The sequence below is a fragment of the Canis lupus genome, chromosome 1 (assembly GCF_048164855.1).
Source record: "Canis lupus baileyi chromosome 1, mCanLup2.hap1, whole genome shotgun sequence".
Classification (NCBI taxonomy): Eukaryota; Metazoa; Chordata; class Mammalia; order Carnivora; family Canidae; genus Canis; species Canis lupus.
In genome coordinates, this window is record NC_132838.1 from 108,080,983 (window position 1) to 108,107,379 (window position 26,397).

Sequence of the window (26,397 nt, forward strand, 5' to 3'; positions counted from 1 at the left end):
GTGTGTGTGTGTGTGTGTGTGTGTAGGAGGAGGAGGAGGAGGCAAAGTGCAGAACTGCCAGGGACTCATTATTCATGTCAGAGCAGGAGTATTGTCCTGCTCTGGTCTGGCAGCCTCTGGTTCTCAGAGTTGTGTGAACCCTGGTGCTTGTTTTTCTGGTGGCCTGTTTCAGTTATGCAGAAAAGGAGAGACCTGCTGGATCCATAGGGCCCCAGTTTCTCAGTACTGGTTCTAGGCCTCTTTCCTCTGGAACCCTGGCATCAAGCCCCTTGGGCCAGGGAGAGAAGGTAGAGGGAAGAGTGAACAAAGTGGGCAATTTTTCTTTTATTTATTTATTCATGAGACAGAGAGAGAGGTATAGATATAGGCAGAGGGAGAAGCAGGCTCCACACGGGAAGCCCGAAGTGGGACTGGATCCTGAAACTCCAGGATCGCGCCCTGAGCCACCCAGGAGTCTGAAGTGCGCAATTTTGAAACTACATTTCCCATCTAGTCCTCGCGGCGGCCAGAGTAATCGGCTAGGGAGAACCCCAGGGCTTCCTGGGAGTCGTAGTCTGAGGGCTAGAACGGGCCACTTCTCTCAGGGTCGTGGCTCGAAGCCAGGTTTGCAAAAGGTCCTGTGCACTTTGCCGGAAGCCTGGGTCCGGGGGCTCAAGGACGGGAGGAAGCTGAAGACCAGAAGCCCTTTCCTTGGCTTTAGAAGCCGGAGGGCACAAAATACTTTTCCTTTCGGTAGACGCTAGGAAAGTTCTGGTCTGAAAAGACAGCGGTCTCTGTGATATCACGGAACGGTAGGCGGAGCCTCCCTTTGTTACGGTCTAATGAGACTCAGCGTTGGGCTTGTGGGGCGGGGCCAAGGAAACTCCCAGGGAGCATCTTCTGGGAAGTTGCGGCCCCAAGTGGGAAGCTAGAAGCTGGAAGCTGTGGAAACTCCTTGTAGATCGGGCGAACGGTGACCTTGACTCCATTCAAAAAGCTCTCCAAATTACGCGACCAACCTCACCCTCTCCCCCCAAAATCCTTAATTTTATTCGCGGAAAAATAGAGTTGGAAGGACGGGCCCTGCTTGTCCTAAAAGCCCTCAGCCCGGATTCGGCTCTTCAGCGAACCCTAGTATTTGAGGGTGCAACAGTCGAGGCCAAGATCGGAGAGCGGTTGTTAACGGTGCACCGGATCTCCGGACTCCCCGGTTTCCTAACCGAGAAGTGTGCGCCCTGCAAATATTTTGGGGGTCTTGGTCTCGAGGAATAGCTTCGAGTCTAACGCTTCCCTCTCTTCTTCCTAGCGTGAACGTTTAGGGTGAGAGGACCCTCCCCCAAGCACTGCGCGGACTGAGCGCTCTGGCCGCAATGGGTCCGCAACTTCCCCTCCTGGTGGCGGCGCTGGCCGGCTGCCTGCTTCCTGCCCGGGGCTGTGTCACTTGCGATGCAAAGGTCGTGGAGGCGCTATACCACTTTGAGATGGAGTACCTGCCGAGTCGGAGTCAGGAACTGCAAGGAGTGTTGGACAGGATAAAATATCTGCTGAACGATTTCAAGAAAATCCCAGATTTAAATGATCAACATTTAGGGGTTGTCGGTGAGGGCAGGGAAGAGCGTGGAAATCCTGAGTCCTGGGAAAGGAGGGGTCTGGTCTGGGGCTAGGATTGCTGGGTGTGGGGCCAGGGTGGGAAGGGAGGGAAGGACTGGAGCCAGAGTCTACTGGGTTCGGAATGGAGAAGGCCAAGATGCAGATTCCCGGTTTACCCCGGGCTAGCAAAGGCCGTGTTTCCCTCCCCCTTAGCCTGCAATTTTATGTGAAAAACTACAACTCCCAGAAGGCAACGGTCAGGCAATCCCTTTACCAGTCCTAGCCTTGCCCAGTAGCCCCATGGATATTGTAGTTTCTAAGACTAGGTGAGCCAATGAGGCAGAAAGGCTTGAATCTGGAGTTCTATCTCCCCTTTTCCCTCCCCTCCTCCAGATTCCCCCACACTGCAAAAGTTATCCGTGGATTTTCTGAAGAATTTGAAACGTATCACAAACTCTGAAGAACAAGGTAAATGCACAGAGGGGCCAGGGGAGGAGGGGCCCCAGAATCTTCCAGAAAAGTAATAGTTGGTGACAGCTGGTCTGGTAGTGGCTCTGGAGCCAAACTGCCTAGGTTCGAATTCCAGCTCTGTCATCTCCTGTGTGGGCCTGAGTGAGGGATTTCACAGCTTTGTCATTTCTAAATGAAGATCAAAATAATGCCTTCATGCCAGCTGTCGCTTAGCTCAGTGGCCCAGCATTATGTTAAGCGGTCATTGAATTTCATTGTCCCTCCCTGAGAAGACACCAAGTGGAATGCCAGGCTCTTCTGACAGAAACAAACTTCCTGTACCTCACTCCTGGGATGGGTGAGGGAGAGAGGAAGCACTCTGTGTCACCCCTGTTCCTTCCCAGGTGAGGCTTTCCTGAGTCAGATATTCTGGATGTTAATCAAGCAAAAAGCTTCCATTCTGACAACTATAACCCAGTTCCAAAAAAAGGGTGAGGGAAGATGGGAGTCTGTCAGGGACCACAGCCCCTTTCTTCAAAAGTCCCACAGTCCCCGTCTCCAGCCCCTCAGTTCTTGCAATTCTGTCCTCGGACCCAGGGATCCAGACACCTTCCTGGGGACCCAGGGATCCAGGCACCTTCCTCCCTCAAACCCAAGAGCCCAAACCCCAACCTAGTCCTTCGCCCCCCCCCCCCAATCTCTTTTAACTTAGAAATCTGATCATCTTTTTTTCTTTCTTTCTTTCTTCTGAGGCAGGTTTTTGTCCCAACAAATGTGGTGAGTCCGGATTATAGGAGCTGGTCCTCTATCCCTCATCGTCGCCCGGTTATGAACCTCCCCCTTGGGGTCTCGATGTTTCTTAATTTTCCACTTCTGAGAGGTTCCTGGTCTCCAATATTCCTTCGGCACTACGGACTCACGGGGGAGCGGGTCCTATTCTATTTGCGCTCTTCACCGAGTCGGGTTGGATCCCTCTTGCTGCCGGGCTTCCTCGTAGCCCCGCCCCTTGGGCTGACCTCCTAGGGACTTGGGCACCTGACCCCGCCCCTGCCCTTGGCCCTGCCCTCTCCTTTTAGCCTCGCCTCTCAGGGCGAATACAGCGTTGATGCTGCCCCTTCAGGTCAGATGTTGCAGACTCTGATCTGGTGCCATAACTGCTTGAAGAGAATACACACTTGTCGAAAGTCCATCGATTGCGGAGGTGAGAGAGCTGGGACCAGCAGGAGGGGTCGACGCAAAGAGGGGCGGAGCCAGAGGAGGGACCGACTCTGGAGGGGGCGGGGCTGGAGCTGGCCGAGACCAAGTAGGAGCGAGTTGGGAGGGAGCATCCCACAGTAACTCCCTATCCCCAGTGCACGAAGTCGTGGTCCATGAACTGGAAGACCTGGTCCTGGATTGTGAGCTCAGCTGGCATCGAATCTCTGCAGGCCTGAACAATTACACATTTTACAGGGTGGGACCCACTAACTCCTGTAACCCTTGAACCCCGAGTCCATCAGGCTTATGTGCGCCCCCTGATCTTTGTATCCAGAGGCTTGCATCTACAATCCCTAAGGCCCATGATCTACCAGATTTTGCTGCTTCTGATCCCCGGAGACCCTATGCCCTGCCCCAGTATACCCTGGACTCCCATTTCCCCCATTGAGACCCCGTGATTATCTCACCCCTGTACAACCCGAAACCCTGAATTCCCCAGGCCTCTGTGACCCCTTGAGCTTGGGTCTAGGTTTTAGGGAGCAACAGCTTGCTGCTGTCCGTGGGGAAAGAGCCCACCCTGACCAAGACCATGGTGAGATTAGAAGATGCAGGTACCTACCGCTGCGAGTTGGCCAATATGAAAACCTCCCGTGCCGCGGTCACGCATTTTCGTGTCAGAGGTCAGTGCTGGGGAGTTGACAGAAGTGAGAGATTCAGGGTCCTGGGGTTGGGGGGAGTCGGCTTCAGGGCGCGGGCCTGCGGCGCTTAACCTCCTGTTGGGGTGTGGTTTCAGGCCACGAGGGTGTGGCTTCGCACCCTGTGGCCCTACCGCTGCGGGGCAGAGATTCACGCAGTTAGGGACGCGCTGCTCTCCTGGAAGAGACCTGGGTCTTGGGGCGGGCTGGAGTGGTGAGGGCTTGCCTTGGCCATGGCGGGACCTTCGTGCCCTCCCAGGACTCCTTCCCTCTCTATCAGTGCTGCCCCAAAGAGCCGGTGGAGCCGGACGGTCGTCACCAACCACTACTACTGCTACCACAGAGTACGAATTCTCTACGGAATGGGATCTCTCTCTGCTCTTCCCAACCGCCCTGGCTAATCCGTCAGAGTGTCCGAAGTCCGAGGACGTTCTGAGAGGCCGTCTGATAGGACTGCTGCTCTGGGGCTTACTGGTGCTGTTAATCGCCTTTGTGACCGCGTGAGCCGCCCTCTGAAGAAGGCAGGGCTTGGAGCAAGGGGAGGGACCTCCAACTTCCTACCGCCGGAGGGGGTCTAGGAAGTGGGGAACCCTGAGAGCTGTACTTCCCTTGGGGACGAGGCCTACAGAACAGGGTGGGGCTTACCTAGGTGGGCTCAGCTTGGGTCACTACTAGAATAGGATCAAATATAGGGAGGGTGGGAGGGGTGTCTCTTACTCAGGACCTAATCTGGTTTCGCTATTTGCACCCCACCCTCCCCCAGGATCCTTTGCTTTCGACCTGGGAAGGTGATCAATTACATAAAGGCTTGGAGGACCAACCAGAAGGAGGCTGCTCAGCAGGCCCAGACTGCTATGGAGCCCCAGGCTGCCCTGGAGTCCCAGGGTGCCCAGAAGCCCCAGAGTGCCCGGAAGCCCCAGGCTGCCCCGAAGCCCAGTGTTCCAAAGGGAAAACTCTCGGCATCAAAGCTCCAGTAAAGATTTATCTGGTGGTCTAAATATCTGACTCATTCCTCCCATCTGATCCTAACTTTTGGTTTCCCTAGAGGAGAGGTCTGGGTCTGGGGATGGTCTCCTGTGTGAGAGAGGAGGGGCTGGAACTCAGCTCCCTGAGTCCTGGAAGGGCCAACTGGCTGAGACTAATTCCAGAATCAAGGAGCGGGGAAAGGCCAGCCCTCCCCACATCTCCTCCCCCAGGCCCAGTCCTCTCACAGGACGCCCCCTCCCCGCTCTTCCTGCCGGGTTTCCTCTTGCCTTTTCCTGTCCCCCACCCAGTGCTGGGAGCTGGGGCAGAGGCAAAGGCTGAACAGGAGCAGCGAGGTCAGGAACCAACCAGGGCCAACGGAGCCAAGGCCCCGGGGTGCTGCTGGGACCTGAAGCAGGGTAAGAGCCAGGGACCCAGGAGTCCAGACCCCTCCTCCCTCAGACCTGGGAGCCAGTCCCCCCAGTCATCTCCCAGCCCAGTGCCCAGGAGTTCCCGCTCCCATCCTCCTGCACTCGGACTCAGGAGTCTGAGCCCTAGCCCCTCTCTCCCACCAAGGAGTCCGGGTCCCCCTCCATCCCAGCCCCACCACTCTGGGCCTCAGGAGTCGGGTCTTACCCACCCTTCCTTAGGGCCATGCTATCTGGTGAACGGAAGGAGGGCGGAAGCCCCCGCTTCGGGAAGCTCCATCTCCCTGTGGGCCTGTGGATCAATTCTCCCAGGAAGCAGCTGGCCAAGCTGGGGCGGCGCTGGCCCAGTGCTGCCTCTGTTAAGTGAGTGCCCACCTCCTTGAGACTCTTGCCCCTGCCCCATCTACCTCCCAGTTGTCCCTGTTTATCACCCAGTCTCTGCACTGGGTAATGCCAGGGGCTCCAAGGATTGGCTTCCAGTTCCTGTCCTGAATGGGCAAGTGAACTGGCAGGCAGGAGGAGACAAGTGGGCAGCAATGCTCCTAGACCCGGTGTGGGGGAGTGCCGGCTCTATAGATGGGCTTAGGCTGGATGGACAAGGGGATGGGGACCCCGGGATAGGGGTTTGATTCACCTTCCTTCCTCCTCTCCCTGCTTACCTCTTGGAATTTCCTTCTGTGGGACTCGCCTTTATTTATTTATTTCTCTCTCTCTCTTTGCCTCTGGCCTCTGCCCAACCCCATCTCTGTCGCCCCCCACCCCCACCCCCTGCATCTCTCGCCCTTCTGTGGGTCTCTGTCCCTCTTTCTCTCGTTTTCTGTCCCCTCTCAATGGGTCTCTGTTGCTCTCTGGGTCTCTGCCCCCCAATTCCTTTCTCCCTGGGTCTCTGTCCCCTCCATCTCGGTCTTTGCCTGCCTCTCTCCTTCTCCACCATCTACTCCGGCCTCTGCCTGTCTGCCTGGGGCTTTCCCCGCCTCTCCACTCCCCGGCGCGCTCCCAGGTCGTCGTCTTCGGACACGGGGAGCCGCAGCAGCGAGCCTCTGCCCCCGCCGCCACCGCACGTGGAGTTGCGGAGAGTGGGCGCGGTCAAGGCGGCCGGGGGAGCCTCCGGGAGTCGCGCCAAGCGCATCTCCCAGCTCTTTCGGGGCTCGGGGACCGGGGCCACGGGGTCCGGCGGCGCGGGAGGCCCCGGGACTCCGGGGGGCGCCCAGCGCTGGGCCAGCGAGAAGAAGCTGCCGGAGCTAGCGGCGGGCGTGGCCCCCGAGCCCCCGCTAGCCGCCCGCGCCACGGCGCCCCCGGGGGTCCTCAAGATCTTCGGCGCCGGCCTGGCGTCGGGCGCCAACTACAAGAGCGTGCTGGCCACTGCGCGCTCCACGGCACGCGAGCTGGTGGCCGAGGCGCTGGAGCGCTACGGGCTGTCGGGCAGCCCCGGGGGCGGCCCCGGCGAGAGCAGCTGCGTGGACGCCTTCGCGCTGTGCGACGCGCTGGGCCGGCCCGCGGCGGGCGGCGTGGGCGGCGGCGAGTGGCGGGCGGAGCACCTGCGCGTGCTGGGCGACTCGGAGCGTCCGCTGCTGGTGCAGGAGCTGTGGCGTGCGCGGCCCGGCTGGGCGCGGCGTTTCGAGCTGCGCGGCCGCGAGGAGGCGCGCCGCCTGGAGCAGGAGGCCTTCGGGGCGGCAGACAGCGACGGTGAGCCGAACCCCGCCGGACGCTGAGGGGCGGGGCTTTGCGGGGCGGGGCGGGGCCTGTTCTGGAGGCGGGGCCTCGAGAGGTGGGGCGGGGCTTGGGAGCGGGGGCGCTGGGGCGGGGAAGGATCTGTGGGGCTGGAGGGGCCGGTGGTAGGCTGGGGGCGAGTCCGCGGGAGAGAAGGGGACTGGGAGGGACCTATAGCGCCAGGTGGAGCAGAGAGTGGGCCTGGAGCAGGACCCGGCTCAGCGAGACTGGCGAGGCCGATGGGCGGGGCGTGTGATGCTGGGGCGGGGCCTGCGGAATAGAGTAACCTGGAGCGAGACAGGTGGAATGGTGGCGCTGGCCCTTCTGTCTGGAGGCCTCTCAGAACAATAGGTTGAAGGGGTTCGAGAGGAACAGGGCCTGTGTAGATTTTTTTTTTTAAGATTTTATTTATTTATTCATTCATAAGAGACAGAGAGAGAGAGAGAGAGACAGGAGGAGGGAGAAGCAGGCTCCCTGCAGGGACCCCAACGTGGGACTCCATCCCCAGACTCCGGGATCACGCCCTGGGCCGAAGGCAGGCGCCAAACCGCTGAGCCACCCAGGGATCCCAGGGCCTTTGTAGATTAAGTGTATAAAGGGAAGAGACCTGGAGAGTGAAGAAATGGGCTACTTGATCAGGGCCTAGGAATGGGCAAAGCCTCGGGGCACCTGGCCTTGGAGCAGGTGGCCCTAGGCTAAGTTGGCTGCAGAGTGGGAGATTTGAGGGTGGCTCAAGGGAAATGAAGAGGAAGAGTATTCGTAGAGGCCAAGGAAGGTCATGCTTACATGCTGGCCTGGTATTTGAGAAGGCCGGCCGGGAACAGGAGGTGATGCCATGTGTGAAATAGTAAGTGCAGAGCAGGGCCTGGCAGGAATGGGGCCTGGCTCCGGGCTAGGGGCCGCCCAGGGAGCCTTCTAACGCTTTTCTGTTTCTGAGTCTCCCTTTGGGAGATAGAGTGTTGTAGCAGTTAACTCAGGAGCTTTGAACTCTGGCTTGGATTCCAGTATGTCCTTTACTGGTTAAACTGAGCAAAACCCGAGGTGAAGGTGGAATGAGATCATGTATAAAAGGGCTTTAGCACAAGGATTGGCACATAGTAGTTGCCTAATAAAGAATGGCAATTATTACCATTGTTTTTCTTTTTTTTCTCTCTCTCTCTCTCTCTCTTTTCACAAAGCATTTGTTGAGCGCCTACTGTGGGCCACACATTATTTAGGGCCCTGGGGGAATACAGTGAGCCCAGGACAGGTGAGGTTCCCACCCTCCTAGATTTCACAGTCTAGTGACAAACACCTCAGTTCATTCCTTTGGCTCATTTCCACTAACCCCCCACTATGTGCCAGGGCCCTGCTAGGTCCAGACAAAGCCCGGTGTGTCCAGTTGTGCCCTTCTCTGCTGCAGCTTGGAATGTCAGGGAAGGGTGCTCGGGAAGAGGTGGTTTCTGTCTCCTTGAGGACAGTCTTCTCTGTTCACTGCCAAGTCCCTAGTGCCTAGAACAGTGCTCTGCACACATTAGGTCCCCTCCCCCCCGCAATTAAAAGAATCAATTCATTTCTGAGCTGAAAACTGTCAGGTGGGTAGAAGTCAGGCAGAAGATGTGTTTCAGGCAGAGGGAACAGCATATGCAAAAACCTAAAGGTGGGAAGCCTCCTCACTTCTCTGTAGTCAATTCTTGGTTCTATAATCTCCAAATCTCTGAGCCTGTCTGTCTCGGTCTCTTTTTAGTCTCTGCCTCATCCCTGTCTGTCTCTCCCCCGCAGGCACGGGCGCCCCCTCGTGGCGGCCACAAAAGAACCGTTCCCGGGCGGCTTCCGGCGGGGCGGCCCTGGCCAGTCCTGGCCCAGGGTCCGGCTCAGGGCCCCCTGCTGGGTCTGGGGGCAAAGAACGCTCGGAAAACCTGTCCCTGCGGCGCAGCGTGTCGGAGCTCAGCCTGCAGGGGCGGCGGCGGCGGCAGCAGGAGCGCAGGCAGCAGGCACTTAGCATGGCCCCAGGGGCAGCCGATGCCCAGATCGGACCCGCAGACCCTGGCGACTTCGATCAGTTGACCCAGTGCCTCATCCAGGCCCCCAGCAACCGTCCCTACTTCCTGCTGCTCCAGGGCTACCAGGACGCCCAGGTAAGCCCACCCTGGCCTACCGGGAGAGACCTATTATTGCTCTATTCGTTTGCCCAGCGACCAAATTACAACTCCCATTATTCTTTGGATGGGGCAGTCTCAGGAATGCCGGAAGGTGTGGTCCCAGCGAGGTTCCAGGGTAGGAGATGTCATTGTCAGAGATGGAGGATGGGGGTGGTGGTAGCTAGCGGTGGAGGTTGATGGCTGAAAAAGATCTCGCTGGAGGAACAAGTAGGGAATGGCAGATTTCACACAAAACTGGGGGAAAGCTGTTTTTGTCAAGGGGTGAAAGAGACAGCCTATTGTAAAATAAGGATGTCCTTGTAAGGGTCTATTTCTTGATGAGGAGTAATAGAAGTGTCTATCTTGTTTGGGAGAAAGATAATTTGGCTGATGCATGGGTTCTTGTTCTGGGTAAGCCTATATTTTCTTGGAAGGAGTGGACCAATCCATTTCTTAAAGGTATTGGTTTACACTGGACCAATTTGACTATTGCTGATGGGGGTAGGTGAGACTAATACTTCTGTTTTATTTATTTATTTATTTATTTATTTATTTATTTATTTATTTTTTTAATTTATGATAGTCACACACAGAGAGAGAGAGAGAGAGAGAGAGAGAGGCAGAGACACAGGCAGAGGGAGAAGCAGGCTCCATGCACCAGGAGCCTGATGTGGGATTCGATCCCGGGTCTCCAGGATCGCGCCCTGGGCCAAAGGCAGGCGCTAAACCGCTGCGCCACCCAGGGATCCCTATTTATTTATTTATTTATTTAATTAATTTATTTTATAATTTTTTGTTCCTTGGACTTTTTTTTTTTTTTTTTTAGATTTTGTTTATTTATTCATGAGACACAGAGAGAAAGGCAGAGAACTAGGCAGAGGGAGAAGCAGGCTCCATGCAGGGAGCCTGATGTGGGACTTGATCCCGGGACTCCAGGATCATGCCCTGGGCCGAAGGCAGGTGCTCAACTGCTGAGCCACCCAGGCGTCTCGATACTTCTATTTTATATATTTGGGTGATGATAGAAGAACTTGTTTGAGGGGATCCCTGGGTGGCTCAGCGGTTTAGCGTTCCCTTCAGCCCAGGGCGTGATCCTGGAGTCCCAGGATCCAGTCCCACATGGGGCTCCCTGCATGGAGCCTGCTTCTCCCTCTGCCTGTGTCTCTGTCTCTCTGTGTCTCTCATTAATAAATAAATAAAATATTAAAAAAATTTATTTGAGTGTCAGAGAGCAAGGGAGGGAGAAAACATTAGAAGTTAGTAGAAAATTACTCATGGGTTAGAGGGAAATTATTATATTAATAGAAACGTAATGTATGAAAAAAAGAAACGTAATGTATCATTGGAAATATTCATTTTCATGAGTGTGATAATTGGGAGAATCATTTTTATGGTATTTGACTTTGGGTAACAGTGGTACATCCAAGTTCAACAGATACTTTTGAGAATCATTGGGAAAGCCTACTGGTGGAGCTCAGTGAATAGTCTCGTGTTGTCAGAGAGTGATCCACTTGGGTTAGGAGGCCTAGCTGTGTGTGTGAGTGAGAGGGGAAGACTCTTGAGAGCAGGACTTGCATGGAAGAATTAATTCCTCCTTGTTGGGGCAAGGGGACTGGGCAAGTTCATTCTAGGCAGGAGTTTGCATATATTATAACAGCCCATTTCTCCAGGCAAGGTTGGAGAATAGGAGGGTCTATTCTGGGAAGGTAGTCAAGTTGGAAGAATCTATTCTGGGAGTATAGGAGAGTCTAGTATGGGAAGAGGGGAAAACATTGGAAACATCCACTCTTTAAAGTGAGGTTCATGAGAAATTCCTTTCTAAGAAAGAGGCTTCATTGGAAGTCTTCTTTTCTTGGGATCAAGAGTAAGAAGTGAATCTCTTAGAAAGAGAAATTTATTTGTAGTCATTTATTCATGAGTGGCTGGCTATAACCTGAGAGTTCATTGCAGGCACTGTGGAAGCCTCCCCTCTTGGGTTAAGCAATTTTAGAGAAGGGTTCATGTATTTTGGATCATTCCATTGCTTCAAACAGGGATAGAAAACAGGAAATTCTACCTTCAGAAGGTGGTAAGACTGAAAAGGTCCATTTTCTAGAGGCAGATGAACAAATCCATTGTAGGAAGGAGTCTCTTTGGAAATGTCCCTCCATGGGGTGAAGGAATTGGGAGAGTTCAGTGTAGGAAGGGGATTTATGAATATGAGGATGATTATTCTCTTAGACATGAATAGAGAACAGAGAATGTATTTTAGGAAGGGGATCAGACTGAGCTCTTCCATTTTTATAGGTTGGAAATGGAAGAGTCTTTTAGGAAGAGGTCTTCTGGAATGCACCTCTTCATTTGGTGGATGAAATGAGACACTCCATTATAAGAAGAGGGTCTCCTTGAAAACATCTATGTATAAGGTGGAGTTGCTAGAAGAACTACTATATGGAGATCTCCACGGAGATGTTCTTCTTTAGGATGGGAAAATTGAAAGCATCCACTGATGGAGAGGAGAGTATCTTTAGAATCCTCTATCATGGGAATGGAGGTGGTAGATGAGTCCATTGTAGTATTATGTCTCCTTGGAAGTGAGTTCAGCATTGAGTGGGAAAAAATAAGAGTCCATTGTAGAAAGGGGGTCTCCCCAGATGTATATACTCATGGGGTGGAAGAAACCTTTGTTCACAGGAGGAGTCTCTTTAAAGATATCCATCCTTTTTTTTTAAATATTCAGAAAAGCTATTATTGGAAGGGGAAACATCTTTGGTAGTCTCCGTCATGGGGGTAGAATGTCAGGCAAATGGGGCCAAAGGTAGGGAAATGGGAGAGTTCCTAAGTTCTAAGAGAAAGATTTCCTTGGAAAGTTCCATTCTTTGAGAGTAATGGGACAGTCCATTTTAGCGATGTGGGTGTGGTGTTCTTGGAAGCACCTATTCTTTGAGCTGGATGTTGTGGGAGAGTACACTGTGGGAAGGGATTGCCTGTAACAGTCCATTCAGAGGAGGTGAGATGGAAGTCTCCATCTCACTTTTCTCCATCTCACTGGAGAAAAGTCTCCTGGAAATCATCAATAATTTGAGGGAGAGGAATTATAGAGCCCATGTCAAGAAAGGGGTTTCCTTATAAGCAGCTGGTCTTCAAGATGAGTTTTATGGGTCAGTTGGTCACAGGAAGTGCCTTTGAAAAGTCCACTCATGCTTGGGTGGAGGTAATTGGTGAGTCCTTTGGGATCCCAGGAGATCTCCTTGGAAGTGTTCATCCTGAGGGAGGTGGTTGATGGGAGAGTGGATTATGGCAAAAGGTCTTCTTTGGAAGCATCCATTCCTCATGGAGATGTGTCTCTACTGTGTCTTCACTTTCCCTCCAGGACTTCGTGGTGTATGTGATGACACGGGAGCAGCACGTCTTCGGCCGCGGGGGGAACTCCTCAGCCCGTGGTGGGTCCCCCGCCCCATACGTGGACACCTTTCTCAATGCCCCTGACATCCTGCCACGGCACTGCACGGTGCGTGCGGGCCCTGAGCCCCCAGCCATGGTGCGCCCATCCCGGGGGGCCCCAGTCACGCATAACGGGTGCCTCCTGCTGCGGGAGGCCGAGCTGCACCCTGGCGACCTGCTGGGGCTGGGCGAGCACTTCCTCTTCATGTACAAGGACCCCCGCACCGGGGGCTCTGGGCCTGCGCGGCCGCCCTGGCTGCCCGCCCGCCCGGGGACCGCCCCGCCGGGCCCAGGGTGGGCCTTCTCTTGCCGCCTGTGCGGCCGCGGCCTGCAGGAGCGGGGCGAGGCGCTGGCGGCCTACCTGGACGGCCGGGAGCCGGTGCTGCGCTTTCGGCCGCGTGAAGAAGAGGCGCTGCTGGGCGAGATCGTGCGTGCTGCCGCCGCGGGCGCTGGGGACCTGCCGCCGCTGGGGCCCGCCACCCTGCTGGCGCTGTGCGTGCAGCATTCAGCCCGAGAGCTGGAGCTGGGCCACCTGCCGCGCCTGCTGGGCCGCCTGGCCCGACTCATTAAGGAGGCTGTCTGGGTGAGTCCTCCCACCGCAGTCCAGGCCCCTCGGAGCCCCAGATTCTTTCCCTAGCCACCCCTCGCCACCTCCCAGCCGTAGTGGGGCAGGATGAAACTGCCTCTTCCGTGATGCTTCAAGAGGGGCTTGGGCCGTGAAGCAAGGGGTCTCATGGGATGCTGGGCCCTATGGATTCACCCACGGTACTAGAAGAGAAGGCAATGAAATACCACCTTTGCCCCTCTGGGATGATGGGAGAAACCGTTCTGGGAGGTCGGGAGAGAGATCTTGTTGGATGAGATCCCTTGGATGAGAAGTCAGGAGAGACCACTGTGGGAGGTGAGGCAGGCAGCCCATGGGGCCTGATGCTTTGAGCAGTAGTAGGTGAGACCATTTATTGGAGGCAAGAGAGAACAAATCAGTGGGACCTAAAGATGGAAGTGCCTGGGAGAAATCCCAGGTTCCAGCCCCCTGAGCAGGGCTTATTAAAGAAAAGGTTAAGGAAGTGTCTTGGGGGTAGGAAGAAACTATTTAAATGGAGCTGAGGGAGACAGACCACTCACAATCATGGGAGTTTGTGTTTTAAACGGTAAGAAGAGGAGAGACCATTCTGAAGCTTGAGGGTTAGAGTCCATTTGAGTGGGGAGAGTCACTATCAAAAAGGTGCTTCTAGAAAAACCAGGGTATTAACTCATAGGCCTCTCCCCACGCCCCCTCACCTTGACTCTGATCTTACTGTTCTACAGGAAAAAATTAAGGAAATTGGAGACCGTCAGCCAGAGAAGTAAGAAAAATTCTGGGGAGAAGGGTCTAGGGATGAAGGGGTGTGGGGATTTACAGCCAGTTCTGTGTTCACTCCATTCATATCTTAGTACAGGTTGCTGCTCTTCCTTGGCACTCAATGAGGATTGGCCTCAGTACCCAATTAGACTCAGATCTCGGGGTTCAGATAATACGGTGGGGGTTGGGCTAGGATCATAGGTTCTTTTCTCCTCCAGCCACCCAGAGGGAGTCCCCGAGGTGCCCTTGACTCCGGAGGCTGTGTCAGTAGAGCTGCGGCCACTCATGCTGTGGATGGCCAACACCACGGAACTGCTGAGCTTTGTGCAGGAGAAAGTGCTGGAGATGGAGAAGGAGGCTGACCAGGAGGGTGAGCTCTGACCCAAGCCTAGGCTTCCCAAGCCCCCTGTCATTCCCTCTACTTGGGGACTTGGGCTCCTGCCTGTCAGCCTCTGGTCTCTCTCTCACCCCCAGGTCTGTCCTCAGACCCACAGCTCTGCAATGACTTGGAATTATGTGATGAGGCCATGGCCCTCCTGGATGAGGTCATCATGTGTACCTTTCAGCAGTCTGTTTACTACCTCACCAAGGTTGGTCTTGTCCCCTGCTTCCTGTTGACACATAACCTCCTGACTTCCAGTTTGAATTACATCACTCTGATGTCACTTCCTCTTTGACCTTGTGAGATTCCCTGCTTCTCTGACATCACTTCCCAATCACTGCAGCACTTTGCTGTGTTGGAACCACTTCCTGTTTGAGCCTGCATTACTTCCTGCCTTCCCAGCTTTTCTTCCTGTCTCTCCAACTGTCCCCTCTTGGCCAGCTAACTTTACCATCTGGTTATATCACCTCTATCATTTTTTTTTAAGCTCCTTTTTTCTAAATCCACTGGCAAATTTCTTAGGTGGTTAGATAGATAGATGGGGGATCAAACAGTGCCGGACACTGTCGTTTAAACTAAAGGTCCTCTTGAATCCAGCTTCCCTTCCTGTGTTTGCTGATTTTACATCCTACAGCTCTGAATTCACTCCCTTTTCTGAGTCACAGATCTTCTCCCTGGAGTCTAGTCCTGCAGGACCTGCTATCTGTCCCAGTCTTCCACTACCCTTGACCTTAAGATGGCTTCTTGGAATTTGTAGGGTTTCAGGCTTCCAGTGGACCTGAGTCCATATCAGTGAAAGGAAAAGGAATCTTTGGGTACAGTCTTTCTGTTCCATAAGCCGCCTTGATTTGTGAACCCAGTTCCTCCAAGGCTTCACTTCCTGTCCATCCCTGCCAAGTGTGGCTTTATTTCTTCTTCAGCTCTGACCTCATTTCCTGTCCTTCACTTTCCACTGGCTTACCGCCATGCCACTCCCACTTCCTGACTCTTCATTCTTTTTCTTTCCTTCGGGAGCTCTGGATAAATAATTCTTTGACTGAAGGGGGCCTCTTTGTTCAGTATCCTTTTGTCCTCCGTGAGCTGTCTCTGTTGAGAACTCTGAGCCCTGTAAAGCATCAGAGGTAGTCATTAAAATACCCAAGAAACTCCTGGAGGCTTTCTTAAGACCTGAGGTGTTCTGGCCCTGATGAATGCTAGAAACCCATCTGGAAAGTAGGGATTTCCTCATAGAGACCTGTAGAGTGTCATGTGTAGAAAGGACTGTAATTTCCAGAAGTTCTATCACCCTGAACTTCCGGGAGGTTGTAGTCCAATCACCTGTTTGCATCTCTGTGTCTTCTTAGACTCTGTATTCAACACTGCCTGCTCTCCTGGATAGTAACCCTTTTACAGCTGGGGCAGAGCTGCCAGGGCCTGGCGCAGAGCTGGGGGCCATGCCTCCAGGGTTGAGACCAACCCTGGGCGTGTTCCAGGCAGCCCTGGAACTGACCAGCCAGTGTGAGCTGCACCCGGACCTCGTGTCTCAGACTTTCGGTTACTTGTTCTTCTTCTCCAATGCATCCCTTCTCAACTCACTGATGGAACGAGGTGAGGGTCAGACTGGGGAAGGGGCAGGGAGGAAAGGACGGGCAACCTCTAAGACCGGTATCAATTCAGACACCACGCCCACAGGATCAGTCCTCATGTTTAGGGACTCTGGCGAGCAAGCTCCAGATCCCAAGCTGAAGGATGGGAAGGGTTTGGGAGGGAGGAGGGCAGAGTCTGCAAACCAATTGCCCCTCATGCCCTTCCCTACAGGTCAAGGCCGGCCTTTCTATCAATGGTCCCGAGCTGTCCAAATCCGAACCAACTTGGACCTTGTCTTGGACTGGCTGCAGGGAGCCGGGCTGGGTGACATTGCCACTGAATTCTTCCGGAAACTCTCCATAGCTGTGAACCTGCTCTGTGTGCCCCGCACTTCTCTGCTCAAGGTGACTCCTGATCCCTGACCTCTGACATCCTCTATTCAGCTTACCCTTGGACGTCACCTTGGACTTCATGTTATCCCCTGCCCTGGCTCTGACACTGGGTGCGGCATTGATGGTTAGAGGAAGCCAGCCCCAAGTGTCCAAACTGCATCTGAATCCTGGGCTACTTGCTAATAATAGTTTCCAAGGCCCCCTCCCTCAGACGTGCTGATTCAGAAAGTTTGCTATGAGACCAGGGAATGTGATAGTTAAAACATTCGTTGCACATAAACTACATGCCAGACACTGTTTAGTAGTTTAGTACTTTTTTAAATTATTTTTAAGATTTTATTTATGAGGGGAAATGAGAGAGAGAGAGAGAGAGAGAGAGAACAAACAGGGGGAGCAGCAGAGGGAGAGGGAAAAGTAGACTCCCCACTGAGCAGGGAAGTCTCATGCAGGGCTCGTTCCCAGGACCCTGAGATCATGACTTGAACCGAAGGCAGATGCTTAATGGACTAAGCCATCCAGGCGCCCCTGTTTAGCACTTCTCATTGAATGTTGACTAAGCCTCATCAAATTAGGTTATTAACTGAAAATTCTTTTCAGACAAGGAAGTTGAAAATCAGGTAGGATAAGTTACTCAATTTCATTTATTTATATTTATCAAACTTTAACAGAACATTTAATAAGCACTAGGCAGTGTCCTAACTACTTAATGATCTTGCCATATTGAATCCTCCTCAAAACTATGCCATTACATAGTTCCTAGTCCTGCCCACACCCAGTTGACAGATGAAGAGACTGAGGTACAGTGGCTTGCTAGAAGGTAATGAGTAGTGAAGCTGGATTTTTGAGCCCAGGCAATCTGAGTCCAGAGTCTCTGGTTTTCAACCCACTGATGATTCGTTTTTCTTTTTTTTAATTTTTATTTATTTATGATAGTCACACAGAGAGAGAGAGAGAGGCAGAGACACAGGCAGAGGGAGAAGCAGGCTCCATGCACCGGGAGCCTGACGTGGGATTCGATCCCGGGTCTCCAGGATCGCGCCTGGGCCAAAGGCAGGCGCCAAACCGCTGCGCCACCCAGGGATCCCCCCACTGATGATTCGAATGTCATCTCAGTTAGGTGTAGAATTGTTCAAAAACAAAAAAGTAGCCACAATATAGTAATGAACCTCTAGGTACACAACATCAGCTTCAATCATACAAACTAATGGGGGCACCTGGATGGCTCTGTGGTTGAGCATCTGCCTTTGGCTCAGGTCGTGATTCAGGGGTCCTGGGATTGAGTCTTACATCGGGCTCCCCACGGGGAGCCCAATTCTCCCTCTGCCTGTGTCTCTGCCTTTCTGTGTGGGTCTCTAAGTAAAATCTTAAAAAAAATAATAATACAAACTAATGGCCCATTTTGTTTCTTCTTCACCCCATACCCAACTCCTAGATCTTCATTTATACTGAAGCAAATCACTTTTTTTTTTTTTAAAGCTGAGAGCATGAAAAAAAAAAAAAAAAAGCTGAGAGCATGCCTTTTCCCACCATCACTTTGGTGACAGCCTGGCCTCACAGTGTCCGGAAGACATCGCACAGACACAACCATCTACCCATTACATCCATGCCCTTTAAGGAGGGCCTTCCATTTAGGATTTCTCAGCTGCCCCATAATGACCCCAGATTTCTCACATGATCTTCCCACCAGGCTTCATGGAGCAGCCTACGAACTGACCACCCCACACTGACCCCTGCTCAGCTCCACCATCTGCTCAGCCACTACCAGCTGGGTCCTGGTCGTGGGCCACCACCTGCCTGGGATCCTCCCCCTGCAGAGCGAGATGCTGTGGATACAGGTGAGGAGAGATGGGGACAGAGGCACTGGGGCTGTCAGCTTTTTTTTTTTTTTTGTCCTCAGGACCCAGGAATTTATAGCCCCAACCCCTTCCTCTTTCTGACCCAGGATTATATACCTTTAACCCTCTCCTCCTTCAAGATCTAAGTGATGGACCCTAACTACCCCTCCCCCAGGGTACAAGAGTTCAAGCTCCATCTCTCCTTTTTTCCCCAAAGTTCGGGCCCTCAGCCTCTTCCCCGACAAGCTGCCCTCCCCTCCCAGTAATTCGGGTTCCGGACCCCTCCACTCTAAGGAATCCGTAAAACTAAGCTCCCAGACCTTCCTTTCTCAGACCCAAGAACCCAATACCTCGCCCGTTTCCCGGGCAACGGTGGCCTTTCTTTGTGTGAACTACAACTCCCATGATGCCTGGGGACTCCCAAGAGTCGTGTTTGAGTGGATCCTGCTCCAGGAATTGCTGGGAGTTGAAGTTTTTCCCTCGGGCATGACGCAGCTTCTCCCCCAACCCTGCTACCCCTCGCCCATTTTCAGAATTTGACTCTATCTTTCTTCGATTTCCTAGGGGACATCTTCGAAAGCTTCTCTTCCCATCCTCCCCTCATCCTGCCCTTGGGCAGCTCGCGCCTGCGCCTCACCGGTCCTGTGACGGACGACGCCCTGCACCGTGAACTGCGCAGGCTCCGCCGCCTTCTCTGGGATCTTGAGCAGCAGGAACTGCCGGCCAATCACCGCCACGGGCCTCCCGCGGCCACGCCTCCTTGAAAACCAATAACGAACAAGCGCGCGAACCTTGAAAATTCTTCGGCTTCCACTCCCTGGAGCCCGCCTGAGCTCCGAGCTCTCTGGGAGTTGTAGTTCTTTCCTCGCGTGGGATGCCGGGAGTTTGAGTTTTCGGGCAGTAGAGGATGGGACAGTGGGAAAATGGGCTTGGGAAGTGAGCGCAAGGAGCAATAAAGGTATCTGTCGTATTGGCAACGCCTCACTTGTTAAGACTCGGGAACGCTGGTGATGATGACTTTCTGCGGATTACAGCACCATGGTCCTCGACTAGAGCGTTGGGTTCTTGCCCAGTCCGAGGAGGTATTTATAGCTTCGGCCTCAGCTTGCCCTGCGGCTTGTAATCCAAACCCGGGGCCCTGGGGCCTCCCACGCATTTCAGGACAGAGCTCTAAGCTCGCTCTGCCAACTATCAGGCCCTCAGTCCTGCCAGTGGGGACCAGACTTCAATCCCTTCGACCCCAGAGGCCATAGTCCAACCCTCCTCTCCCTCAGACCCAGGAGTCTGGGTTCCCAGAACCCATCTGCACATTTCTGCCTGTCGGGCACCCTGCGGAATCCCAACACCTCTTGTCCTTGCTCTGGCAACCCTCGTTTTCCACATCAGGAAGTCCGGGCCCCCAACCCACTCCTCCCTCAGACCCGGGAGTCCGGGTCCCCAAGTCCCCTCCTCCCTCCGACTCAGGAGTCCGGGGCTCCAGTTTGAACTTTCCACTCCCCTAAATCTGACTCCTGCTGCTGCGTCAGGGAAAAAATAAGCGACAGGTGGCACCTGCCCGCAGGGCCGGGTCGCGACCACCTGCTCCCGCTGCTCACTCGGAGCCCCTCTCCAGGCACCTGCTTCTGTCAGTCCGCGGGTGGCTGCCCCGCCCGACCCCGAGGCCCCAGGACGCGGAGGAGGAGCGACCCAGGGAACCCCGACGTTCGCCCCGCCCCAGTCCCTCCCAGCTTGTGCTCCCGCCCCTTCTCAGGGTCCCAGGCGGGGCTCCTGTCCGCCCCCCAACCCCGCGCCTCGTCCTCAGGCCCCAGGCACGCCCTCGAAAGGGGCGTCCTAGGCGCTCCCAGCTGGTGGGGCGGAGCCTGAGGCCTCCAGCCTAGACCAGGGACTCAACCCGCTCCAGAGCACCGCTGCGCTGAGCCCACCTGGTGAGAAGCCCCTGGGATGAGGGGTGGGGGGAGCCCACCTTAACTCCTCTGCACCTCTCTGGTCCCAGTCCCTTCCTCACAGACCAGGGTGGCTGACACCCACCCACCCACTCCCTTCTCAAATGCAGGTGGCAGAGACCCTTCCATTCCCCAGGAACCTACCAGGTAGCTCTCCCCTCTTGATCAAGGGTGTTGGATTCTAGCCCCTTCGGAGTGTTGAGCTCTGTCCCTTCAGCCCCTTTTCCTTCCTCTCCTTTCACAGGCCCAGGGGTCTCCTTTCATAGATCCCAATCTTTCCTCCTCCAGGCTCCAGGAATTGGGGCCCTCAAAGTCAGGAGTCCCCTCTCCCAGCCCTTCCTTCTTCAGGATCCAGAAGTTATGGCTCAAGGCCTCTCCTATTCCTAAGCCTCTGAGGCCCTTTCCCTGCTGCCTTCACACGCAGGGACAGCCTCCTGACCTCCACTCTGACCCTGCCTCCGGTGGGGGCCCTGTCCTCCCCTCAGTCCAGGTCTCCATCCCAGCCTTGGCAATGACTCTCGCAACTTCCTCTCAGCGCTCCCAAATCATTCGCTCCAAGTTCAGATCTGGTGAGAGGCTTCTCTCTGCATGTAGGGAAGGGGTCTTCTGGGGTCCTGGGATCAAATGCTCTTAACTCTGGCAGTGTGTATGGTGGGTGAGGCAGAGGGAGGGGGTCATGGGGCCCACAAGGCAGGTGTTTTCTGTGCAAAAGGTCACTTGTGTATAAAAGAGGCCCCAACAAATGGGTTCCATTTTGGTGGCTCTGTGAGTGTGCAAATGGCCAATAATGCAATGTTCCTGTAAACAGAGAGGAGTGGGTGGCTAAGGTGGAGAATCAGGTACTGCCAAGGAACAGGGGCCTAAATTGATCTGTGTGCAAAATGGAGGAGTTCGCAGAGTGGGGATTTTGGTGTGAGCAATGTGGGAGTGCTGGTGAGGGGCCAGTGAGCTACCAAACCTTGGATGTGTCAAAGGCTGTATTTTAGGTCCTAAGGTGGACTGAGAGCGTGCAAGTGAGTGGCACTGGATGTCAGTCCCTGAAGGGCATATGAGTGTGCAAACAAGGATGCTCACGTGGCTGGGTTGGTGCAAAGACACCAGTGAGCAAACAGCAAAGTGTGCCAGAGAATGCACGCGAAATGTGCAGAGAGAACCCCACTCCAGAACTGGAAGCCAAATCCTGAATGTGCAAATTAGTGTCAAGGTGGCCGAGTGGGTGCCAAGGCAGAGCGAGCCAAGGATGAAGTGTGTCAAAGGGTACAAGTGCATAAAAGTGCCATAGGTGCCAGAAGGAGAGCCCAAGGAAGTGTGTGTGCAGAGAGGGTAAGTGCAGGGAGGCCCAGGGGCACACAGAAGGGAGCAGGCTCGTGGGCACTGGAGCACGTGGACAAGAAGAGGTGAAGTACAAATGGATGCGGCTGCCAAGATGAGGATCGTGCCTTGGGTGGGGTGGGCACACGCTGGGGAAGGGGGCAGGTGGAGCTGGGGGGCAGGGCTAGCCTCCTGCCTGCACACTGGCTGGCTCCTAGTCCCAGAACAGCTCTGGCAGGGAGCAAGGAGCAGGCGGGAGGCCCGGGAAAGGGAACAGGCTGCTGGCCCACCCGCCTGCATGGGGTGTGTAAGGGGGCTGGGCACGCGTGTCCTGCCAACAACTGCAGCTCACACCGCCTGCCAGGCCAGGCTCCTGGACACTCCCTTCCCGCCTTTCTCCTCCCACCTCCCTCCTTCCTCCATAGTGCTCCAGCTTCGGATCCACAGGCGGTATCAGGACCCAAGTAAGTGTGGGGCCCTGACAGGGAGGGGGATGGAGGCCTGATACCCCTGGGGTACCCGGGAGGGCAGCTACAAGATATCCCACACTGGTTCCTGAGCCTCAGTCCCTATGCCAGGGATACGCTGAAACCCTAGCCTGTCCTTTCCCGAGAACCCAAGAGTATGGGTCTCTGGCCACCCCACCCCTAAAAGCTCTGCTTGCTGCTCTGTGACTTCTCTCACTCCAATAAAATGCATGAATCCAGATCCTGTTTCTTTGGAGAAGACAGGCATCCCAGACTCCACACTTGGCACACATAAAGAATCTCAGGATGTGGCTTTCAGCTTCTCTCTCTCCTCAAGAACCAGGAGTGCTGGCCCCACCCCTGTCCCAGCAAAACTCCCCTCACCCCAAATCTGTGATCCTTAGCTACCACACCCCTAGGTGACTAAGGACAATCCCTGCCTTTTTTTTTTCTTTTTTAAGATTTTATTTATTTATTCATGAAAGACACACACACACACAGAGGCAGGGTCATAGGCAGAGGGAGAAGCAGGCTCCCTGTGGGGAGCCTGATTGGGGACTTGATCCCAGGACCCCCAGGATCACTACCTGAGCGAAAGGCAGATGCTCAACCACTGAGCCACCCAGATGCCCCAATTCCTGCCTTTCTTGAGAATAGAAAAGGCTGGAACCTTTGCCCTGAGATCCAGGAGCCTGGGCACTCAGCTGCTACCACTGGGGTTTCCCTCCCTGGGCCTGCCCTTCCACATGGGGGGGGTGGGCAGTGGCTGAGGGCTGAGGCCTCCAGGGCCCTCCTTCCCACACAGCCTTGCTCCTGTCTGCCTGGCTTGCTGTCTACAGGCCTCTCAGGGTCCTTCACCACCTCTCCAGTCTTGGATCCAGACCCGTGGGTCTCAACCACAGGCCCCGCTCTGGCCCCCAGAGCCCCAGCCCCAGTCTCGCCCTTGGGCCTCACCCCTTTCCTCCTCAGCCCTGGGGACCTTCTCCCTGAATCAGAATACGGCACTTGGAGGTCCCTGAAGGTGAGTCTCCATCGAGTGAGAAGTACCCCTGAGAATCTAGCATTGGTCGTCCTTGCTGCTGCCCTTTCTGCTCCTTTTAATGGTGGTGGCAAGCTGACACCATACTTTGCATGAGGCTCTGGGGAGGAGAGTGGGGACGGAGCTGAAGCTCCATATGACATCACACCTGCTTTTTCAGGAGTCTCCCAAGATCTCCCAACACTGGAGAAAGCCCAAGCCAAAGGGGAACTTGACATATCATCAGTACATACCCCCAGGGCGGAGACAAGGGTCCAGGGTAGACCCCCCGGCCAAAGAGTTGGCCCTGGGTCCCCCTGGACCACCTCTGTGGGAAGAGACAAACTCACAGCAGCCACCTCCCAGGTATGATCCCTGTTTTTGTTCTCTGGGGGGAAATTCAGACCCCGGTGCACCCTCCTCCCTCAAACCGAGTCCAAGAGCAGGGGGACTCCAGCCCCCAACCCGTTCCTCCCCTAGAAGACAGCCTCTGGTTCCTCCTGTCCTGTGCACAGGAATTAGCCTCTTCGGAGACCCAGGGGTCTGGACCCTCTCCTTCCTTTTCACAAGCCCCTGCCGCCTTTGAGAACCTGGGGACGCCCTGCCTCTCTCCTCCCCCTCTAACCGCGGTTCCCCTCCCCCACGACTACCGCCAGGATGAAGCCCACTGCCCTCACTCCCTCCCCACCTGGAGTCCCCCGCCCCTCACCCCCTCCACACAAGCTGGAACTTCAGACCCTTAAACTGGAGGAGCTGACGGTGAGCGAGCATGGGGGGTAACGTCCCAGGCTGGCCCTCCCCTCGGTGGGTACCCGTAAGTCTAACCCCGCAGCCTCTGCCCCATCAGGGACCCAGGAGCCCGGCTCCCCAGTGCCTCCCCTCGCGGCTTCCAAATGTCTATCCCCAGCTCCTGCCTGCGCCCCGGAGCCCTCCCAGCAAGGCCTCTTCCCCCCCACCCGCCCAGGTCTCAGAGCTCCGGCAGCAGCTGCGCCTGCAGGGCCTCCCGGTGTCTGGGACTAAGTCGATGCTCCTGGAGCGCATGCGCGGCGGCGCCCTGCCCCGCGAGCGGCCGAAGCCGCGGCGCGAGGACGGTCCCGCGGGTGCTCCCTGGCCGCGCCTCAGGCCCAAGGCTCTGGGAGCCGTCCGGCGGCAGGGCTCGGTGAGGGCGGGGCTACGCGCGTGTGGACCAGTGAGGAGAAGACAAAGCGGGACGGGGCGGGAAGTCGAAAGAAGACTAGCCAATGGGATGTGGGGGGCGTGGTTAAGAGCAAAATGGGAGGATCCGAGGGAAGAGAAGCCAATGAGAATACAGGGCGGCACCGAGGGCGGGCCGGGAAGGGGCCAAGGGGCGGAGCCACAGGTGGCGAGGGGTGGGGTTGCGCCCGGTGGGCGTGGCTTATGGGAGCTCCTCTGTGCGGTTCTAGCTCAAGGCGAGCCCAAATTCTTGCGCTCCGCCTCCTGCACGTGCCGCGGAAACCCCTGCGACTTCTCCGGCTCCCGCTCCGGCTCCGGCTCCGGCTCCGGCTCCGGCTCCGGCTCCCGCTCTCGCTGCGGCTCCGGCACCGACCCCTTCCTCGGCACCGCCCGCAGCGGCCCTGACACTGGAGGAGGAGCTGCAGGAAGCCATCCGCCGGGCGCAGGTGCGTGGGGGCGGGCAAGGGGTCTCGGTCAGGATGGGGCGGGATCCTGGCTCACGCAGCTTCTGCCCGTCCGCAGTTGCTTCCCAACCGCGGCATTGAGGACATCCTGGAGGATCAAGTGGAGCCTGAAGGTAAGAGTCGAACTTCTAGACTGAGGTTCTGGAGTTCTAGTCCAAGAGAGGAAGGGGTTGGGGTCTGAAGTCTTGGGTTGCAGGGAGGAGTGGGCTGGGGACTTAGATTTCTGGAAACGAGGAATAACGGAGTGAGGTGCGGGTCTCTGCCTTCCTAAGCTCACACTCCATTCCTTTTCCTGCAGACCCGCTGCCCCCCATTCCCCTGGACTTCCCCGGCTCCTTCGACGTGCTGTCCCCCTCCCCGGACTCTGAAGGCCTCTCATCTGTCTTCTCTTCCTCACTCCCATCCCCCACAAACTCCCCGTCCCTCTCTCCCAGGGGCCCCACAGACTCCTTGGACTGGCTGGAGGCTCTGAGTGGGGGTCCCCTGCTAGGCTGTGGCCCCCCAGCCCCCAGCATCTTCTCTGCTGACTTATCGGACTCCAGTGGCAAGCGGCTGTGGGACCTCCTGGAGGATCCATGGTGATGGATTCTGGGGTTTCCAGGGACGGACAGCTGGTGGGGGTAGGAAGGTCACAGAGACAGACTTCCCAGGGAGAGGTTGGGACAACCGGCAGAGCCCCTCCCACCACCGACACAGAATCAGAGATGACTCTCCTCCCCACCTGGCCCCTGAACTGCTGCTGACATGCCAACCGCCTGACTCTTGCCTGCCTGACCTCCATATGATCCCCTCGGTAGCTGTGTGGTTGGGGGCAGGGAGGTGTCACTTGCTGCTGGCCAGGGCAAACAAGCTGCTTGCTGCTTCCTTCGGAGACCTCTTGGATGTCTTTGTTCCCACCTTCTTCTCTCCCATGCCACCAACTAGATGGGAGTCTGGAAGGTGGTCTGTGTTTTTTGGATGTAGGAGAGGGGCAGGGAAGAGTGGAGAGGGAGAATAGGGAGCCAGAGCCTTGGCTTCTGGTTGGAAGAGAGAATATCAGAAGCGCTGCTGTGTCTGAGGTCAGATTCTCTTGGAAGCAGAGCCGAGACAAAAATCACATGCCCATGATTTTCTAAAGAAATGCTCCAAGGAGAAACCAAAAAGGAGCAGAGGAAACTGGACAGTGAAGGGGAAGACTAGCAAGCGTATAACTTCAGGTGAGGTCCCAATCTCGCCGAGATCCTGTGGGGAGCTCTGGAGGATAAATTAAGTTGCAGACTTTCCTGCCCTGAGGCAAAGGGAGCTAGGCTTTTGAGGCAGACGGAGATCCCTGTTTGGGTTTTCTATTGCTGAATAACAAGCTTCCCCCAAAGTTAGAGTCATTTTTCTCTTTCTTTTATTTTAGATTTTATTTATTTATTCATGAGAGACACAGAGAGAGAAGCAGAGACATAGGCAGAAGGAGAAGTAGGCTCCCTGCGGGGAGCCCTATGCAGGACCCTAGGATCACAACCTGAGCTGAAGGCAGGCACTCAACCACTGAGCCCCCCAGGAGTCCCCAAAGTTAGAGTCTTAAAATAATAACTGTTTGTGATCACTCACAATTTCATGGGCTGACTGGCTCAGCAAAGCAATTCTGAGGCACCATATGACCAGGGCTGTAGCCATTTTAGGGTCCAACTGGGCTGGAAAATCCAAGATGGCTCAGACATGTCTAGCACCTTGCCAGGAATGGCAAGTAGGCTGGAGTCAGCTCGGCTGCAGGACATCTGCACTCCTGTTTATCTCTGAGTGGCCTCAGTGCTCCCCCTCTCCACGTGGTCTCTCCAGCAGGGTACCTGGACTCCCTCCATGGTAGCTCAGGGTCCTCCAAAGTGAGTATTACTCATGGGGGAAACAGAAGCTGCCAGTCTCATAAAGACTGAGCACAGAAATGGCCCAGTGTCACC

General features: G+C 55.3%; 3 protein-coding genes and 1 long non-coding RNA gene across 11 annotated transcripts; 3 read left to right on the forward strand and 1 right to left on the reverse strand.

The window, feature by feature from the left end:
• The first annotated feature begins 547 nt into the window (after window positions 1-547).
• IZUMO1 (izumo sperm-oocyte fusion 1) lies at window positions 548-4,909 on the forward strand. Of its 3 annotated transcripts, none has more exons than XM_072772458.1 (9): window positions 548-791; window positions 1,286-1,578; window positions 1,963-2,037; window positions 2,776-2,796; window positions 3,140-3,220; window positions 3,372-3,472; window positions 3,746-3,896; window positions 4,192-4,411; window positions 4,675-4,909. In XM_072772458.1, exons 2-9 carry the CDS (start codon window positions 1,350-1,352, stop codon window positions 4,886-4,888), a joined length of 1,092 nt encoding a protein of 363 aa, XP_072628559.1. In that variant the 5' UTR covers window positions 548-791; window positions 1,286-1,349; the 3' UTR covers window positions 4,889-4,909. The 3 variants fall into 3 exon arrangements, with proteins under 3 accessions (XP_072628559.1, XP_072628568.1, XP_072628550.1); XM_072772467.1 differs by lacking the exon at window positions 548-791 and adding an exon at window positions 2,424-2,510 and having other exon boundaries at window positions 824-1,578; window positions 4,171-4,432; XM_072772449.1 differs by lacking the exon at window positions 548-791 and adding an exon at window positions 2,424-2,510 and having other exon boundaries at window positions 828-1,578; window positions 4,171-4,411.
• LOC140602676 (uncharacterized) lies at window positions 2,791-4,555 on the reverse strand. The gene is made up of 2 exons (XR_012005585.1): window positions 3,836-4,555; window positions 2,791-3,448 (listed from the first exon to the last, which is right to left on the reverse strand). It is a non-coding gene; the product is annotated as an uncharacterized lncRNA (long non-coding RNA).
• On the forward strand, window positions 4,866-19,049 carry RASIP1 (Ras interacting protein 1). Of its 2 annotated transcripts, XM_072772316.1 has the most exons (13): window positions 4,866-4,884; window positions 5,186-5,293; window positions 5,525-5,665; window positions 6,303-6,988; window positions 8,774-9,129; window positions 12,485-13,138; window positions 13,864-13,901; window positions 14,116-14,267; window positions 14,372-14,487; window positions 15,623-15,866; window positions 16,077-16,249; window positions 17,925-18,072; window positions 18,637-19,049. In XM_072772316.1, exons 3-13 carry the CDS (start codon window positions 5,529-5,531, stop codon window positions 18,834-18,836), a joined length of 2,904 nt encoding a protein of 967 aa, XP_072628417.1. In that variant the 5' UTR covers window positions 4,866-4,884; window positions 5,186-5,293; window positions 5,525-5,528; the 3' UTR covers window positions 18,837-19,049. The 2 variants fall into 2 exon arrangements, with proteins under 2 accessions (XP_072628417.1, XP_072628422.1); XM_072772321.1 differs by lacking the exon at window positions 4,866-4,884 and having other exon boundaries at window positions 4,981-5,293; window positions 14,384-14,487.
• Window positions 19,050-19,806: 757 nt separating this feature from the next.
• Window positions 19,807-25,824, forward strand: MAMSTR (MEF2 activating motif and SAP domain containing transcriptional regulator). Of its 5 annotated transcripts, none has more exons than XM_072772347.1 (11): window positions 19,807-19,997; window positions 20,126-20,162; window positions 20,260-20,584; window positions 21,752-21,790; window positions 22,633-22,814; window positions 22,993-23,177; window positions 23,468-23,570; window positions 23,776-23,970; window positions 24,236-24,451; window positions 24,528-24,582; window positions 24,768-25,824. In XM_072772347.1, the coding sequence occupies exons 3-11, from the start codon at window positions 20,527-20,529 to the stop codon at window positions 25,049-25,051; spliced, it is 1,317 nt and encodes a 438-aa protein (XP_072628448.1). In that variant the 5' UTR covers window positions 19,807-19,997; window positions 20,126-20,162; window positions 20,260-20,526; the 3' UTR covers window positions 25,052-25,824. The 5 variants fall into 5 exon arrangements, with proteins under 5 accessions (XP_072628448.1, XP_072628463.1, XP_072628468.1 ...); XM_072772362.1 differs by having other exon boundaries at window positions 20,440-20,584; XM_072772367.1 differs by lacking the exon at window positions 20,126-20,162 and having other exon boundaries at window positions 20,440-20,584.
• Window positions 25,825-26,397: the final 573 nt, after the last annotated feature.

Bases quoted from the DNA above. Each gene is read 5' to 3' on its own strand.
- RASIP1 (XM_072772316.1), top strand. From the start codon at position 5,529: ATGCTATCTGGTGAACGGAAGGAGGGCGGAAGCCCCCGCTTCGGGAAG. The intron at 13,139-13,863 runs GTGAGTCCTCCC...ACTGTTCTACAG, and splicing joins TCATTAAGGAGGCTGTCTGG to GAAAAAATTAAGGAAATTGG. The intron at 15,867-16,076 runs GTGAGGGTCAGA...CCTTCCCTACAG, and splicing joins CAACTCACTGATGGAACGAG to GTCAAGGCCGGCCTTTCTAT.
- IZUMO1 (XM_072772449.1), top strand. From the start codon at position 1,350: ATGGGTCCGCAACTTCCCCTCCTGGTGGCGGCGCTGGCCGGCTGCCTG. The intron at 2,797-3,139 runs GTGAGTCCGGAT...CTGCCCCTTCAG, and splicing joins TTTTTGTCCCAACAAATGTG to GTCAGATGTTGCAGACTCTG. The intron at 3,473-3,745 runs GTGGGACCCACT...GCTTGGGTCTAG, and splicing joins ACAATTACACATTTTACAGG to GTTTTAGGGAGCAACAGCTT.
- MAMSTR (XM_072772336.1), top strand. From the start codon at position 21,625: ATGGGGTGTGTAAGGGGGCTGGGCACGCGTGTCCTGCCAACAACTGCA. The intron at 22,815-22,992 runs GTGAGTCTCCAT...CTGCTTTTTCAG, and splicing joins GCACTTGGAGGTCCCTGAAG to GAGTCTCCCAAGATCTCCCA. The intron at 23,178-23,467 runs GTATGATCCCTG...GACTACCGCCAG, and splicing joins TCACAGCAGCCACCTCCCAG to GATGAAGCCCACTGCCCTCA.